This window comes from Indicator indicator, chromosome 18 (genome assembly GCF_027791375.1).
Source record: "Indicator indicator isolate 239-I01 chromosome 18, UM_Iind_1.1, whole genome shotgun sequence".
Lineage (NCBI taxonomy): Eukaryota > Metazoa > Chordata > Aves > Piciformes > Indicatoridae > Indicator > Indicator indicator.
In genome coordinates this window covers 1,282,937-1,300,865 of record NC_072027.1, presented here as the reverse complement: position 1 = coordinate 1,300,865, position 17,929 = coordinate 1,282,937, and the positions used below count along the sequence as shown (strand labels likewise).

Here is a 17,929-nt window from a genome sequence, read left to right as displayed (position 1 = left end):
CTTGAGGAGTTATTGATGACTTGGGCTGGGGTGGTGGGAAGAAAAGTGTTTCTTATCTCCATTCCTGGAGAACGACACAGTCCTCTAGAAATGTAATTTAGTTATTGTGGGAACAGCAGGAACACTGTGGTCAGTCTGGGCTCTTCAGCTTATCCATGGGATTTTTCTTTTTATGATTTTTAATCACAAATTACAGACATTTTGTCAGGGATTGGAAAGGGAAGGAGTCACTTCCCTTCCTCACAGAAAGTATTTCTCTGCCTCCAAGTATTTCATTAGCAAGGTTCCTTCCTCTGTCAAAAATCTGTGGCTCTGATGATTTCCTTTTGCCCAGATGTTTTAATTGCTTTTCTTTTCCAAGATGAATCTCATTTTGTTATTTCCTGTCCCTACATCCATCCTCCCAAGGCTCAAATGAATCATTTCACCATCCTGAGCAGTGGTTGCAGTATTCACAATTTACTGTAATAAACAGACTTAATTATTTTCATTTGCAATGTGCCACAGGGTCTTAGATGTCCATCAAGACATTGCCAAGGGAGCACAGGAAGACATTAAACCCATTGCATGGATGTCCATTGCAGGTTAAAAGAATTAAAATTATCTTTATTAATAATTAAATTATCTTAGCAAAGATGAATTAATATGGTCTGCCACAAACTTGACCTTAGTTGCCCCCAATTTTGGCTTCATCTGTCTGCTCATAGGCAGTAGAACTCCTAAGATGCATTTTTGGATGGAAAGTCAGATGGGGATGAGAACAACCCCTCAAAAAATCATCAGATTGAGTTTTTAAAGCTGGTGAGAGTCGAAGTGGTGCTCAGATTTGGATGTCTGCATGGATGCTGCCCCAGGGTGAAGCTCTCCTACACGAGGTGAGCTGTGATCTTGTGCTTCTGCGATCTTTTCAGAGCACAATTGTGAGGTTTCCCAGCCGGTGGATCCCCGATGGAGCGGTGCTCCTGTGCTCCCTGGGGTTATCCCTGGCAGAACGGGAAAAGCCTAGCGGACATCCACTTGCTGCTCCTTCATTTCCCTTTGTAATTCAGAGGCCTGAGGTGACAACTGACTCAAACGAGTCATCAAAGGGAGTTTGGCGTCTCTGTCGGGATCGTTGGAAGCATCACTGACCCAAGCAGGGGCTCCTGTGAGCAGGTGCTGGCACAGAAACGTGTTAATGGCTGTAGGCTGGTGGAGGTGAGGAGCCACATCAGAAGACAAATGTTTAACAATGAACGCAGAGAGGTTGTTCAAAGGAGGTGAACACAGCTACAGGATGGAAAGAAGAATGATTTGTCCTTGCCCCTGCCAGTTTCTCTTGATGTTCCCAGTGTTGTCCTGAAGATCTGTTTCTGCAGCTCCTTTTCTAGCTCTCAGGGATTGAGCACGTTGTACTCACTTGAACTGCAGCCTTTGCTTGCTGAGATTTTCCAGCATTTTCTACCAGGCTTACAGAGAAGGGGTGAGGACACGAGAAGAGTGTCCCTGTGAAAGCAGGAGGCTAAAGCCACAAGCTGGTGTTGTCAGTTCTGACACACCGGGTTTGAAAGGCTTTTCACTGGTTCACTGCTGAGTTTTTCCTTTCTACCTCAGCCCCTGGCTGTTTCCTGCAGGGTGTGTTGGCAGAGCAAGATGATCCTGTCTGTGTGGTTCATTCTCTTGCCTCAGTGGTGGATTTCTGTACTCCTCAGGGAATTAGAATTATTGCAGTAATAAAAGAGAGTAGGGTTTTGTTCTGCACAATTAATTCCAATCAATCTGAGGCTGACCTCTGCCTTTTAGGAGTCTTCCAATAAGTTTCCTTATTTCGGCTAACAGCTTTCTTCTGCCCAAGGTAGATATCTTTTTATTTTCTTGCTTTTTCTGTTTGATGTATGAACATTGTCTGACACTGGCTTGTTTTGTCCCCTGCCTGTAGCTTATCTCTTCTGTGCCACAAGGATAAGAGAGATGCTCTTTAGGTAGGGATCAGGGGGTGCTTTGGACAGAGGGTTTGAACACAGTGCCCAACCACTGAGAGCTTTGGCCACTGCAGTGCTAATACTGAACAGCAGCAGTGGACAGGCTCCTCATCACAGCTTTCTCTGTCAAAAATAATATAAAACAGAACCACAGAATCAATAAGGTTGGAAAAGATCTCAAGGATCATCAAAGTCCAAATGAAAGCCTCTCTATTCTTAGTGTTTTCTATCAGAAGTAACTTCCTCTACACTTCTAGAGATATAAAGGTGCTTTATTTTCTGCCTAGTGAAGCTCCTGCAGTTTTGGACAAGTACTCTGAGCAACAAATCCTCCCTGCCCTGAGAGCTCTACAGTGCTTTCCCACAACACATGGACATGATAAACTACATCAAATCAGATAGCAATGTGAGAAAGACATCTTTCCATGTGAGATGCACAACGGTCTCTGAGACATCCTCCTTATTTCTATGTGTAAAACAGACCTTTTCAGCCCTCTCAATTCCCACCAAAGCCTTTGAGAGATTTGTTTTTTTTCCCATATTCTAGGCAAATACTGATCTCGTCCTTGGATCCCCTGTGGCAGTGGCTTTTGGAGGTGTCAGTACTTTTCTGTGGCTCTCAGTGGCTTTCAAAAATGCCAGTTTGGCAGCTTCCTTATTTGAATTGGCTCTTCAGACTGATGTATTAAAATTATACATTTTTGGCCTTTTAAAAACTTTAAAAAAATATATATATATATTTGTGTAACTGATAGGCTGGAGGGCAGTACAATTTTCTTCCTGAATCAGAGGTATGCATGCTATAAGGAAAAACCGCTGCCAGGTGCTGGGATCCCTGTGCCATGGGACCAGAAAAGCTTCCACTGCAGATTCCTAATGCATTGGAAAACCCTTTGCTTGATCTCCCAGGTCCCTTTATCAGCTTGGAGGGGACTCAATCTGCACTTAGTGCTTTTAAATGGCTTTTTGGACCCACACAACCCCCTCCACTGCTGGTGCTTCCATTTCAATCAGTGCTATCCTGCCTTTCTGCACAGCCCCAGCCACACCAGTCTCATCTTGATGCCTTCTACTTTTCTTTTTTTCTGGGATGCAGCACAGCAGCAGCCACAGTTTGCCTCCAAAAGCTTCCTAGCCTCATTTTCCTGTACTGAGGAAAGGGAAATAACATAGAATGGGAACTTTGAGAAAGCACTGCAGCATTTCAGCCTCTGAAATACAATCTACTGTATCACTGTTTTCATCACACCTTGCAGCATTCTGCTTTGATTCTTTTGTCTCAAAGCCTCTCCCTTTCTGTGCCTATGACACCAAGCAAAGCAGGAGTGTAATCTTTAGTGTGGTGTCAGTGCCCATTCCCAGAGGAGGGAGGCAGTTAAATGGCTCTGCAAGGCCTCTAAGGAGACCTCAGCTCAGTTTCTGAGCTGCTGCTGGAGCTGTTCAAGGGTCTTTGCGTATTTCATTAATATCTGAGGGAGCAAAGAGAATGAAAAACTGTTCTGCTGGCTTTAAGCAAATAACAGATCCAAACTCATTCAGGCTCTCATCCTTTTTATCCTGATCTTATTTTTCCCTCATCTTTGTAACAATCAGAGTAAGATGAACACCATCAAGCCTCTGTGGTGTGGTGCCAATCTTTATTGCCCTGTACAAAATAAGTTGCTGCAATGAGCAGGGGTTTATGACAATTCCTTCTCCATTTTCTTGTATTTGTGTTTTCATTGTAGCTCTTCCCAGACAGAGTGGAAAAACAAACAAACAAAACAAAACAACAACAACAAAAAAAAAACAACGACAACAACAACAAAAAGGCAGCAAACCAAACAGATTAAAATGTCTGATGAATTTTCTGAAATGCCAACCAGCAAAAGTCTTTGGCTGTCTCATTGCCAAGGACAACTGAATTTCTCTGAATCAATTCTAACAATGCAGTGCACAATTACAAGGGCTGCTACTCTGGCCCTTCATCTCAGAGGTCTGCACATCTGCCAGCCTAGTTTTCCCTCCCATGCACTGCTACAATTGCTGTTGAATTCATCATAACTGCAGATCAGATTTCCAAGGGGAATCAGTTTGCTGTCTAGCTTCCTTTCCATCCATTTGCCACAATGATGATAAGCCCCAGCAGCATCAGCCCAAGCAAACACTGGGCACTAGGAAATGCCTCCTTGCAGCACTGCTGTCATCACCTTGACCTGGAACTTGAAATGCTCAGAAGGGCTAGGGCTGGTGATTTATAAATTATCTCTTTTTTTTTTTTTTTTTTTTTTTTTTTTTTTTTTTTTTTTTTTTAAAGCAGGTTAAAATAAAGACTTTTTAAATGTTAACATTGCCAGGAAAAAGCTCTAAAGACAAAAGAGGTTAAAAGGTTCCGTCCAAGTTCTTCACTCTGATTTATTTGCTCAGTGGAAAGGGTAAAGCATTATTTTCAATCTCTCTTTTTTTTTTTCCCTGCTTTTTGAGAAATGCAGACCCCAAAGCCTAATTCATCTGAAGAAGCACATTTTAAATAGCTGCTGATGTGCTGTTACAGAAGGAAATGTGCTATTCCACCCCAGTCCTAATTACTGTGCAACTGTATTTCATTCTGCACCAGCAATGAGCAGATCATTTACACTCCCAGTAACAGTTTTGTTATTATGCAAACACCCAGAAAAGAGTCCATTAAAGCCCCGACTCGATCATGGTTTCAGAGATAGGGAAGATGAAAGCACAGTTAGAATTTTCTCTCCTTTCCAGCCCCGGGTAAAAGTACAGACTGCAGCTGAAGTCCCACCAGCCTGCTGCAGCTCAAAGGGCTGAAGCAGGGCTGTGGGGCAGCTGCCAGACCTGGCCCATGGGCTCCATGATCTTAAAAGGTCTTTTCCAACCAAAATGATTCTGTGTCCACCCTGCCAGGAAGGGGCAAGAGCAGCCACAAAGCCCCAGTGTAGCCTCTGCCTTTTTCCTCTCTCCCTCTTCATCCTCCTCCTTCCCTCCAGAAAGTTCTGCTTTCTGAAGCAGTGGAGTTTCTTCCATTCCCTTCCTCAGGATGTTTATTCAGCCCCAAACTCCATAAATGAAACACTTGGTTCTGCTAATGCAATCAGCTGCATTTGCAACATATTTATTTTTCATCCTTTCTTTCCAGTTATTTTGCCTTTTAATTACCTTCCTTTGTGATTAAAGACAGTAACATTCTAAATTCAATATGAACAATATGAAATAAATAAATTTAATCCTTTATTGTAAAACTCTTTCCTGATTTTGCCATTAGGAAATTGCCCTTTTCAGTTGTCTGCTGTTCCCCTTTTCTTTCTCCTCTGAACAGCAAATGAAGAAGAGCCTCAGTTACAGGGTACAAAACGTGCTTTCTGTACCAGAGCACAACTGCTTCTGCTTTTGAATTCAGCTTTTTGTCCAATCAGTAAGGAATGAGCTGTCATTTACTGAAAGTTACTCTGAGATCAAGCATTCAAAGCAGCAAAATCTCAGCCAGACCTCTTTCAGTTTACAGGAGAAGCAGAACTGTGCTAGAGGAGTCCCTTTGGGGCCACATGCAGTGAACAGAGCAAGCCAGAACTGGTGCTGTGTTGAGCTCCTCTTTCAGTGGCCCATGTCTTTAGCAAGTTGTCAGAGGGTTGCTTCACTTTGACATCAAAGTGCCTCTGTTCCTTTTCTGAAGCTCAAGGCTGACTGTCTTGCCTCAAGAGCCAACTTCCCCACCGAGACACTGATGGATGTTGGGATTTGCCCTACACGGTCTGCTGGCTCACAGAACTTTTATCCTGAGCAGACAAGAAGCAGAAGCGAAACACTTTCTGCCAGTGCCTGGGGATTTGTGTGTCTGGTTTGCAGTGTTCTCTTTGTGCCACCATAAGCTGTCTTGGACAACAAAGACAACTCAGTCTCATCTTGCTTTGTCTTGTTCCACTAGCTGAGTTCAGCAGGTTCTTCACTGATACCTCATCCCTTTCTGCTATGCTACTAACATTCCTGTTTCTGCTTCTCTTGCAGTTCGTTGCTCATCCCAACTGCCAGCAGCAGTTGCTCACCATGTGGTATGAAAACCTCTCAGGCTTACGGCAGCAGTCCATAGCTGTGAAGTTCTTGGCTGTCTTTGGGGTCTCCATTGGCCTGCCCTTCCTTGCCATAGCCTACTGGATTGCTCCCTGCAGCAAGGTACAAACTCATTCAGGGGCAGGGGTTTTATGGGGATTTCTGTCCAGGGCCTGGAATGGAGTCACATTTTTTTCATGCTGTCCTCTAAAGGCAGCCCCAGAGGAGAGCAAGCTTGAGGTGTTGCTTGATATACACAAATGGAGCTATCAGGCACGGATTGAGGTTCATCTTCACAGGGACAAAAGGTGGAGTAGTGGGGGGAGAGGGTGAGACAGTGGGTAACCAAAAAAAGGATAGGAGAAAACAAAGAAAGGGTAGAGATGGACAGCAGATAGCAACAGTATCACAGTACATCAGAGGTTGGAAGGGACCTCAAGAGATCACCAGGTCCAACCCCACTGCCAAAGCAACATGGGAGAGGGGGCAAAGAAAAACTGCCAAAAGAGGAAATAAAGAAGTTTGTTGCCCTTTTAGTTAACTCTGATGTTTACACTCCTGTTCCTTTTATGTACTTTTTGGTACAGGTTTCTCCCTTCTTCAGGACTCCTTTCTTCCTTTCACTTCATGTATTTTTAGTCAGTGGAGCTTTGTGGTGGCATAAGTGCCTGAAACTTTGGCAAGCCCCAGGGGACTACCTAGTGCTGCAGAGAAGAGCAGACTTAGTCATGCAATCTGAATGGTTTGGAGGGAAAAGATGATGAAACTTGGAAAACTGCCGTGTTCCTATGGCTGTGCTGTGTCCCACAGCATCAGATGGAGCAGGAGGGTGTCACCAGGACCTAGAGGTCAATGGACCCCAGGCAGCCATTAGCTTAAGTAACAGCTTGAGTTGTCTGTGGTATGTGAGGTTTCCATCCTGAAAGAGGATGCTCAGGCAAGTGGAGATACACAGCTGTGTGGCTGAGTGATAAATAGCTTTTTCATTGCCTTTTTTCCTTTTTTGTTTTTTTGCCACAGAAGAGAAAAAGTGTGGCAGGGGAGAAAATCCTTTCACAGTCAGCAGTAGCCAGCAACACCATCCATGATGAGGTAGAGGCCTTCAGCAGGAGGCTTATCATAAGTACTTAAATTTGATCAGAATGACCTCTGGTACTGGTAATGTATTCAGTCTTGAAAGCATCTTCTACCTTTAAAAGCCAGTGAGGAATCTTGTCTAAATTGGGCAAGCCCAAGAAATTACAGATCCACAGATGAGTATTAAGGACAAAACTATCATGGGGAAAGATTTATGTTAGTGCAATCAGACAAAGCTTTTGCAAAGTCTTCTGAAACACCTGGGATAATAAAAGATGCTTAAGGCTTGGTGTCCTCTAAGATATCTCTAAGAAAATTGCTTTCTCTTAGAGTAATTGAGATTGTGACTTCATTTGATGGAATTTGGTGGGACACTAGAACAGGTTGTCCAGGGAGGTGGCTGTGGCCCCATCCCTGGAGATATTCAAGGTCAGGCTTGACAAAGTTTTGAGCAACCTGATCTAGCTGTAAGTGTCCCTGCGGACTGCAGGGGGCTTGGACTGGGTGACCTTTAGTGGTGCCTTCCAACCCAGACCATTTTATGTTTCCATGATATTCTAATGGTTAGTATCAAAACCTCACAGCTTTTATGAGTACTGGAGAGGACTCTGGGGATTCACCCAGAGGGCATGAGAAAGCCAGGTTTGTGTTGTGGGTGGTTTTGGCTGGGTCATGGAGGGAATTCATGGGTGTCAGAGCTCTGTCTAGCAGGGAGTGATGGAGCTGTTTGATTTCCTTCACCTCTGTTGAATGTGCTGAGGGTTGGCACACCAGCCCAGAAGCAGCATTTGTGGTGTGCTCTCAGAATTACAGAGGTTGTATTGGAACAGAGCAATGGGTGGGAGAACAATTAGGTCCAGCCATCAGTGGAGAATTTAAATTAGAAGGATAAAAAAATATAAGGGGAAAAGATGAGGCAAAAAAAAATCAAAATAAATGAGTTTTACAGCAGAAATAAGACATGACTGAGAAGATTGTTTGGGTTTAATTTCTTCAGGTAGATAAAATTTTAAAAAATGTGAGGAGAGAGACTTAACTTTGCACTGAGTGTGATTTCATTACACTGAACCTTTTGTGCATCCTCATTTCTCAATCTCCCTTTCTTTTTACTCTACTTCAGTCTGTAAAACCCCTACATAGCCTTCTACCATAAGGTCAGATTTCAAGTTCTTTCAGGCAAGAATTATCTGTTAAGGCATGGCTTTGCATCAACCAGAACAATGGAGTCTTGATTTTTTGATTGGTGTCTGTGACAGAAATAACTACATAATGAAGGCATTTTTCATACATCAGTTGGGATCTCACCTAAAAATCATCATTTTCAGGTTCAAGGGCTGAGGACTGGAGCCTTGTATCCTTCTAGTGTTGTTGCAGAGAGTTTTACACAGGCAGTATAGGATGGTGATGCTGCTGGGAGATGTATGTGTGGTGCTCTGAGCAGCCCAGTTTTGTCCTGGTCAATTTTAGAAGTGTTTTGTTTGGGTTTAAGCCATGGAGACAATCTTGATGTTACACTACTGGCTAATGAAATAATTTGTCCATAGGAACCATCAGCTAAGATACTTAACTTAAATCAAATCCTGTATAAATTTAATTTAATCCTGTTTTAAACGCGGATTAAGGCCTGTCTTAAAGGATGCAGGGATGGCCAGGCATGGGTCAGGGACTCATTTCTGGGCTAAGAGAGTGAGAAAAATTAAGGAAGCCACTGTAATGTAGAATATTGCTCATAGGAGCTGTACTGAGCAGTATTATTCTGTATCACATCCTTCAAATGTATCAGCATTACATCCCTTGGATGTGAATTAGACATTACAGTGTTAGATTTATTACCAGAGGAATTCAGACCTAGAAGTAATTCCTTCACTGATGTAGGTTTCCAAGCCATTCATCCCTAACAGAAAATTCTCTTTAATAAAGCCCTGTGGGGTTAGAAGGTAGCACACCAAACACCACCCCTCAAACTCTGGTAGATAACATTACCTGAAGTTTGCAGCTGAACTCTTCATTCTTCTTTTTCATTCAGTTGCACAGAGCTGTCTGTATTGACACCAATTTTAGTGTCTGTCAGTGGTTCATTCACCTCTGGATGTACAAACTGTTGACAGGACCAGTGGAGCACCAGCCCATCCTGTCCTGCAAGATCTAAGTGGACTCATCCATGTGATGGAAGCCATGACTCTGAAATGAACTCTTGCTTTATATGTTGTTGTCCCAAACTCCTTTTGTTGGTGACTGAAAGAGAAAATCAGAGATAGGATGGGAAAGTTGCACAGCCTGCTACCCACAGATACAAGGAGAAGAGCAAGCAGGATGGCCTGGACTGTCAGCAGAACCTCAACAAGTGTTTTCTTTCTTCTCTGGCCAGCTGATGTGCACCTGCAGATATTGCACCACTAAGAGAGATCATTTATAGACATCTTCCAGTGCATGGCTTTCACAGAGCCATGCTGGGCATGGATGGGCTGTAGCTCCCACTGCAACACGCTCAGCATCATTTAAGCACTGAAACTTGGATGGCTCCTTCCACCCAAAGCTGCACCTCTACCATTTTTGAGTCTTTTCTCCCCAGTTAAGCTCTACAACATTCCTACAACAGCATTCTTCATGGTTCTGCTGTAACCATAACCCTGAAACCAGTAATAGCTGGTTTTTTCCCCCCTTTATGTGTTTCTATCTTTATTTGTTCCTTTCTGATGGAGTACAGAGTAACCTGCATCTGGAAAACTTTGTTTCCATATCGTATTTAATATATTTTTGTTTGGACATGCTCACATCCTCCAACCCAATGCATTCTCTGATTGTTTCCCTCTAGCACAGATAGGACATTAAGCCATGCAATGAGCTACTCCCTCAAGAACTAAACCTTTGTGTCCACATCCTGTCAGTGACTCTGTCCCAGCAGTAACAGCCAGGGACTACCCCACAATCCTGATTTGATGAGAGATGGTATTTTGGTTTTTAGAAAAGTAATTGAGAAAGGAGTCCATCAAAGTAGCTACACACCTCCAGTCTGACTGTATCATGGTGCTTGGACAATAGAGCTGCTGATCATCAAGCATTAGGCTGGATGGAGGAATTGATGCTTCATTGATTTTTTTTTTTTTTTTTTTTTTTTTTTTTTACAGAATAATCAAAGCTCCTGTAGCTCTTAGCCAAAAATCAGTTCTCTGAGGAGATATGGAAAGCATCAGCTCAGGAAAAAAAATATTGCAAGCTTTCTGCAGTAATAAAGGGGACAAAAAGCTGATGTAAAACTGACTAAATGCAGACTTTGGTTAAATCAGTAGAATCATTTGGTTCTGTAACACATGGGATTATTTCTCTGATAAGGGAGGCTCTGTGGCTTTAATCTAAGGTCTCTTTTTTAAAGCTTCTATAGAGAGCAGAAAAAAAAATTCTAATTATTTGTAGAGAATTCATGGTTCAACAGATAGTGGTTTTTCTCTTGCAGTGAATTGAAGGTAGAAATGAGTCCTGTACAGATTGCAAATGTCCTCTCTTAAAACTTTGTTGGTGAGGCCCCATAGGCTCACAGCTGCTGTTCCACTTGATGCTTGCAATTTAAGGTCATATGAGGGAAATAGTGAGATTATTGCTGTGTGGGACATTGTTCAGACACATCCCAACACCCCATTAGCTCTGGACTGGAGCATCAGTTCTGCTGCAGAGCACAAATTTACACAAGACCAGCTATAAAAACGTGTTGGGAACTGACACCAAGGTTGACAGGAGAAGAGTGAATCAGCACCACAAGTGTTGGGGCTGCTTTTAACACACTTCATTTGCTCCTCTCTCTGCCATAATATTCCTAGGCTGGGCTAAAGGAACTTGGAGCTTAATTCAGTGCACTCTCTACCCACTTAAACAAATCCTTATTGACCTCAGAGAAGTTTGATGTTGGTTTTGTGTTGTTGGTTTTTTTTTTTTCCATTTTCTTTATTGGAAAGACTTTCTGCTATTCAGAAACATGCAAATTTTCCAATAGGATTCACTATTCAGCCAACTTAATACAAGGTTTGTTTCTCCTCAATTCAGAGGAGAAATAGAAATAAGAGCCAGAATCAGACCTAAAGAGCTCTGCTTTAAAACTCTTTCCTGCTCAGCAATGACCTGAGAGCTGAGCTCCTTTGAACAAAGATGCTCTTGGAGAATTTCTTTTTTTCAGTCCTTATTCATATTTCCTATGAAGATTTTTTGATGGAGTCATTTGATTATGAACATTTTGGGGAAGGCTAGTCATCAAGGGGAACATATCAATGAGTAATATACCACCCAAAAAGTCCTTTTTTCTTTCAGGAGGGTTTTAAAAGGACATATACAGGACAGTGCTTCCTCTGCTGTCTGCTGTGTCCAGCACCACAGGCATTGCTCTTTGCTTCCATTCTGACATCTTCCTGGGGCAATGTTTTCTCAGGCCACAGAAAACATGAAATGGAAACAGTGTTATTTAAATTTGTTGACAAAGGAAGTTCTTCAAGAAGAATGGAACAAGTATGAGCAACGCTGAAGAGATCTGCTGCTCTGATTCTTGGCTTGGTGCCTTGAAATAAACCCTTGTGTTCTGGGGAGTGAACCTCCAGCTTTTCTAGTCATTAGGAAAGAAGACTATCATCCTAAAGCATACTAAAAGCATTAGCAAACAATCTTTAAACAGGAGGTTGTTCCCTTCACATCATCAAAGCAACGAGAATTCAGTTTCTAGCAGACAACAATGTAAGGCTGAGAAGTGAAGCCATCAGTGTACACAGGAGAATATTTATATAGCAAATATACAGACAAGCATGCCTCATATAGATGTTCTGCCTCTTCATTTTCTGCTTACATTGTGCCCAGGACTGCTAGATATTATATGGAGAAGAGAAGGTTCCGAGGTGACCTTATTGTGGCTTTCCAGTATCTGAAGGGGGCCTACAAGAAAGCTGGGGAGGGACTTTTTAGGCTATCAGGTAGTGATAGGACTAGGGGGAATGGAATAAAGCTGGAAGTGGGGAGATTCAGGCTGGATGTGAGGAAGAAGTTCTTCCCCATGAGAGTGGTGAGAGCCTGGAATGGGTTGTCCAGGGAGGTGGTTGAGGCCCCATCCCTGGAGGTGTTTAAGGCCAGGCTGGATGAGGCTCTGGCCAGCCTGATGTAGTGTGAGGTGTCCCTGCCCATGGCAGGGGGGTTGGAACTGGATGATCCTTGTGGTCCCTTCCAACCCTGACTGATTCTATGATTCTATAAAGGAGCCATGTAAGTTACTGCCACACAGAGAAAATGCTCCAAAGGGCATCCTTTGAACTGCAATGCAGAGAATAGCAAAGAACAATTCAAATCTTGACCCCCCTTTAGTTCATGATCTCCAACTCATTTGTGAATCCTTTTCACCTAGGGCAAGCAATCATAGGAATAAGCCTCCAGGAGGTGGATAAGGGGAAAAGAAAATATTACTCTTATATCTTGTGTGTGTTTGATTGCAGCTGGGACGGACCCTGCGAAGTCCCTTCATGAAGTTTGTGGCACATGCAGTTTCTTTCACAATCTTCCTGGGACTGTTAGTAGTGAACGCTTCAGATCGGTTCGAAGGAGTCAAAAACCTCCCCAACGAGACCATCACAGACCACCCAAAACAAATATTCAGAGTCAAAACCACTCAGTTCTCATGGACAGAAATGCTGATCATGAAGTGGGTATTGGGTAAGTAGCACCAATCTATTTACAAACCCTCCAGGGAAGTTAACCATGAGTAGGAAGAGCATGACATGTCTGGAGGAAAGAAGGCTCTGAGGTGACCTTGTTGTGACCTTATTGTGGCCTTCCAGTATCTGAAGGGGGCTACAAGAAAGCTGGGGAGGGACTTTTTAGGATCTCAGGTAGTGATGGGACTAGGGGGAATGGAATAAAGCTGGAAGTGGGGACATTCAGGCTGGATGTGAGGAAGTTCTTCCCCATGAGAGTGGTGAAAGCCTGGAACAGGTTGTCCAGGGAGGTGGTTGAGGCCCCATCCCTGGAGGTGTTGAAGGCCAGGCTGGATGAGGCTCTGGCCAGCCTGATGTAGTGTGAGGTGTCCCCGCCCATGGCAGGGGGGTTGGAACTGGATGATCCTTGTGGTCCCTTCCAACCCTGACTGATTCTATGACTCTATGACAGCCAGTGACAAGACAAAGGAATAAAACCCAAACCAAACAAAAAACATCCAGTCCTCCCCCCCCCCCAAAAAAAAAAAAAAAAAAAAAAAAAAAACCCAAACCCAAACCTCCACCATGAGGCTGGATTATTAGAGTCTGACAGCAGTTTGTCAATTAAAACAAGATCAAAGAAGACTTTGATCTTGGTCACTGCTTTGGAAAATATTGAATGATGCTTAGCAAATTCTCACTTCCCTGAATTTCCACAGTGAATTGTGCATAAGTTGTTTGCCTCTCTTGCTTTAATCATAGCATCTTAAAGAAGGTAAAGCAGACACAGAAACTTGCAGCTTCACTGCAGGACGTTGCTCTAAAGCAAGCAGGGTGAGATGCGTCTGCTTTGAATTGGCAGGTGTCTGCTGGGAGGTGGTGTGGTGAGCATCAGGCTGTTGTATTACACTGCCATGAGATCCTAGTAATAGTTCACTGAGCTTCAGTTTCCTTTTCTGCCAAATGGGGGTGTGGTTATTTATTTTACTGTAATGCACTGTGAGATCTGGTGATGAAAAGTGCCAGGTAAGGAAGAGCTGGGGGGCACGAAGTTCATTGCATGCAAGTGGTACTGCTGGGAGGACAGCACAGCACTCAAATCTTTTAGGACAAATGAAGCTGTGCAGCAAAGCAGGGATTCACATGGATGAACCCTTGAGGAACCAAAACCTGCCACATGCACAAGTTAAAATTCCAGGGAGCTTTGGGCATCTTCCAGGGTATTACTTTTTCTGTAGGTATGACTTATTTCTGGCAGCTTGGCTACCCTGAGCCACTGATCTAAACAAGCTCAGAAGGATTGCTTGAGAAACTGAACTTATCAGTTCTGCAGAATCTTTGTCTGCCTCTTCTGTATCTATTTTTGCTCACCACCATGATTTTGATTCTTCTCTTCCACTGTTCCAAAAAGTACTGATGGCATTAAACTCCCCTGAAAAAATAGCATAGAGCTGCCCTATCTGATGGCTTCTTGGTCACCCTTGCTTTGTTCCCTGTGCCTGCAACAGTCAGAATCCTATACAGGATATTAGGCTAGAAAATACTGAATAGATGCCAGACTGGATAGTGTAAGTCTGGAAGATATATTTTTAAAATTATATTAAAGCAGTTGGACGAGATGATTAGATTTTAGGCTAGGTATTTTTTCCTTATAGGCAGTAGGTATCTCTCTGCCTGTTGAGTTCCTGAGAGATGAAGGAGAAAACATTTCATTTAAAGCAAAGGTTTTCACTTCTCTGGGAGAAGAAAGGTAATTCATTGTGCAGACTTCCCAATATAATGAGATTTTTCTAATGATTGCCTACATCAGCACTGGCAATCTTCTCTGGCCCTTTTACCTGTCTGCCTACATACAGCTTCAAATAATGGCTCAGCAACGTCAAGGTGAAAGCTTGGTGCATGTGGCCTGCAGGCAGCTGGCACAGGGACTTGGGAACTTGGTGAGCCTCATGTGTGACCCTCAGCTTGAAGGGCTTTGAAAGCACTAAGGGTCATGGACAGGCACAAAAATCTTACAGGTAATATAAATATGTGTGAGCAAATAGATAATTAAATAAAAGTAAATGCTGTAGATAAAGAGCACAAGAAAAGTTGCCAAGACATGGTTTTCTAAAGAGGCAAGTGGAAGTAGACAGTAACTGTATGTTAAAGTATAATAAATCTAACTCTTGGGTACTAAATACACATAGTTAGACTGAATCCTACCTTGGCAACACCTTCAGTTGCTGTCTTCAGACTCAAGACTCCAGGTGTGGTCCCCACACTGCCATTTGCCACGCAGCTGGCAAAAAGGACGACATAAATGACAGGACAATAGAGTGATCCCTCCACAGAGTGCTGCTAATTTTAGTCAGCCTGCTCAGCTCAAGGCATTTCTTCATTCATCTGTGACTTAGGTATATTAGGTGACCAAGATTAGAAATAAAGTTGGATGGAAGAGTTAATATTTAAACCAGAAAATGAAGAAGTGCTGTGCTGGGCAATGTTAGCACCTATCTGATAGTTCCTGAAGTGCTTTAGGACCTTCATATAACATGCATGCACCTAGAACTTCTAGGATACTTTGGGTTGGGTTGGGTTGGGGTTATTTTAAGCGAAAAATGCTTCTTTAATATTTCATCCTTACTCCTGGGTGTTTCTTGAGGAAAAAAAAAAAACAACCAAACATTTCTTCCACCTCTCCCTCAGGTTACTTATCATTACTTACTGCTCATGGTGAATGATGGCTTGGCATGGAGTTCTGGCTTTTACTCTGCCAGGGACCTGTGGACTCAAGGAGAGGAGCCAAGAGGCTCCTCCCCTGCCCTGCCTCTGGCTCTGCTCAGCACCCAGCAGACCCCAGGCTCTCTCTCAGGGCAGCTCCATATGGGACATAGTCCACATGGGAACGCTGGAGCAGGTTGCCCCGGGAGGTGGTGGAGGCCCAATCACTGGAGACATTCAAGGTCAGGTTTGATGGGGATCTGAGCAACCTGATCTAGTTGGAGATGTCCCCGCTTACTGCAGGGGGGGTTGGACTAGATGACCTTGAAAGGTCCTTTCCAACCTTGTGCATTCTGTGATTCAGGGTACCTCTATCAGGGTACATCTCCAAGGACCTGCCTGGAGGTCGCAGAGCTACTGGAGGTCACAGGCCAGCTGTGCTTTGGCCAGCAGTAGTGTCAACAGTTTAACTTTCCTGTTCATCCCAAATTCTTTCCCCATGCAGTGGCAGTTCTTCATTCCATCACCCTCTGGCTGTATTCAAGCTGAGCTGTTTCCTTACCTAAACCCCAGCCTTGCTGCCCTTCTTGGGACACCATGTACTCCCAGAAATCTCCAAAGTAGCCACACCATGAGAGCTTCCAGAAAGGATGAAGGACAAGGTTGCAGGAGGCCACACAGAAGTTGTCAGGGACTGCTCCACTTTGATTCAAAGTGGATTTTCCTGCTGCTATGGAAACAAGATTGGGTAGAATGCAGGAAATATTTGTCAGTGGGTTAAGTATTCCAATATTTTAGCTATTCAGAAGCAAGGTTCTGGCCCTGGAGCTCTGCTGTGATTGGAAGTTGGGCAAGTTGGTGCATCTGCCCCAGCTGCAGTTTGCCCATTGAATTCACCTGTCCTCCCCAGCACTCCCCGGCAGAATGTGGATGCCAAAACATTTGAATTTGTTTGATTTAGCATTTAGGTTAATCTGTAAGTCCATTATCAGAAAGATTCTAAATTCAGGTTAAACTCAGTGGCTTCAAAGTGGTAGGACAGACTTTAATGTATGGAAATTCATTATTATTTAATATGTAAAGCTTCAAGAGCAGAACTTCCACCTTTTCTCTAATCACAGCATATTTCCTCCTGGAGCAGAATTTCTCTCACAAAAATCCATTTCCAATCTCAAAGTGGACTGTTTTAGGAGGAAAAGGCCAGCAGAGGAATCCATACCACCTTCAGTGGCACGGTTTAGCAGGGAGGTTTTGGGGGCAGGAGGTGGAATCACCGTTTTTCCCAAAGGATCGGCAGCAGGATATCTAATGCTTTCTGTCTTTCTGACCTGTGCTGTCTTTGACATCACCACACATCTGGTTTACTATTGACTTGTGTAGGGAAATAGAGAATTGTCTACCCCCTCTGAACAAAAGGAGATGTAAGTGTGGAGTTTTTAGTAGTTGTTAAGGTCAGATGACATGAAACATTCTGGGGAAATAGTTTACTTGAGGAGTTATTTGTTTAGTGCCTTGGAAGGCAGGCAATGGGTCTGTGAGCACAGAAAGCACCCTCTGTGTCTGCTGGTCAAACGCCCTCTGGCCTCTCCACAGGCATGATCTGGTCAGAGTGCAAGGAGATCTGGGAAGAGGGGCCACGGGAATATGTGGTGCACCTCTGGAACCTGCTGGACTTCGGGATGCTCTCCATCTTCGTGGCTTCCTTCACAGCCAGGTTCATGGCGTTCCTCAAAGCCACCGAGGCACAGCAGTACGTGGATCAGTACGTGCAGGACGAGGACCTCAACAACGTCACCCTTCCCCCTGAAGTTGCTTACTTTACTTATGGTGAGATGCTGCTTGCTCTCTAATGCTTCCTGTTCTTTTAGGCTAGTGCTGAAAGCAGCTTTCTTTTGGTGATGTTTCCATAGGTTTGTTTTTTGTTTATTTTTTCTAATTCAAGCAAATTGTTCTCCTCTGATCTACCCATTCCAGCCATCTTCCTAGAGAGTCAGAAAGGGATTGAGAGCTGAGCCTCATGCAGTCTCTGACCTTTGTAGCTAAGGCTACATCCAGGTCGATCACATCCTGACAGCATAGCTTGAGCAGCAAATAATCAGGACCTGGGAGTGAGCAGAATGTAATTTAAATTACAGATGAATGACCTTGCTTGATTTTCCAAATGGGAGAGGGGGCAGAACAAGCATCAGACCTGGAGCTGCATTTCTAACTGGCGATGCAATCTGCAGCTCTGTCACATCCAACACCTGTATAACAGAAACACAAACACCAATTACACCCCTAAGCTGCTGCTCCTCCAAGAGGAAAGCTATTTTTGAAGAGCCTGCATCATCCCTGAGTACTGACATTTGGAAATGCAAGCAGTGGAATGGCTTTGACAGCCCTCTTTGTGATGGCTGAAATGGTTCTTCGTGGAGAGGCACAGATGAATAGAGCTTTGCATCCCAGGGTGGGGACTGATTCACTGCAATCTCAGGCAAGCTTTAGATC

General features: G+C 43.7%; 1 protein-coding gene across 1 annotated transcript in view; it reads left to right on the top strand.

The window, feature by feature from the left end:
* TRPC7 (transient receptor potential cation channel subfamily C member 7) overlaps positions 1-17,929 on the top strand; it is a 69,334-nt gene that overhangs the window by 25,664 nt on the left and 25,741 nt on the right. Inside the window, exons 3-5 of the mRNA XM_054389026.1 lie at positions 5,958-6,122; positions 12,539-12,755; positions 17,033-17,266. Coding sequence (XP_054245001.1) covers positions 5,958-6,122; positions 12,539-12,755; positions 17,033-17,266 — 616 coding nt within the window. The remainder of the gene's footprint in view (positions 1-5,957; positions 6,123-12,538; positions 12,756-17,032; positions 17,267-17,929) is intronic.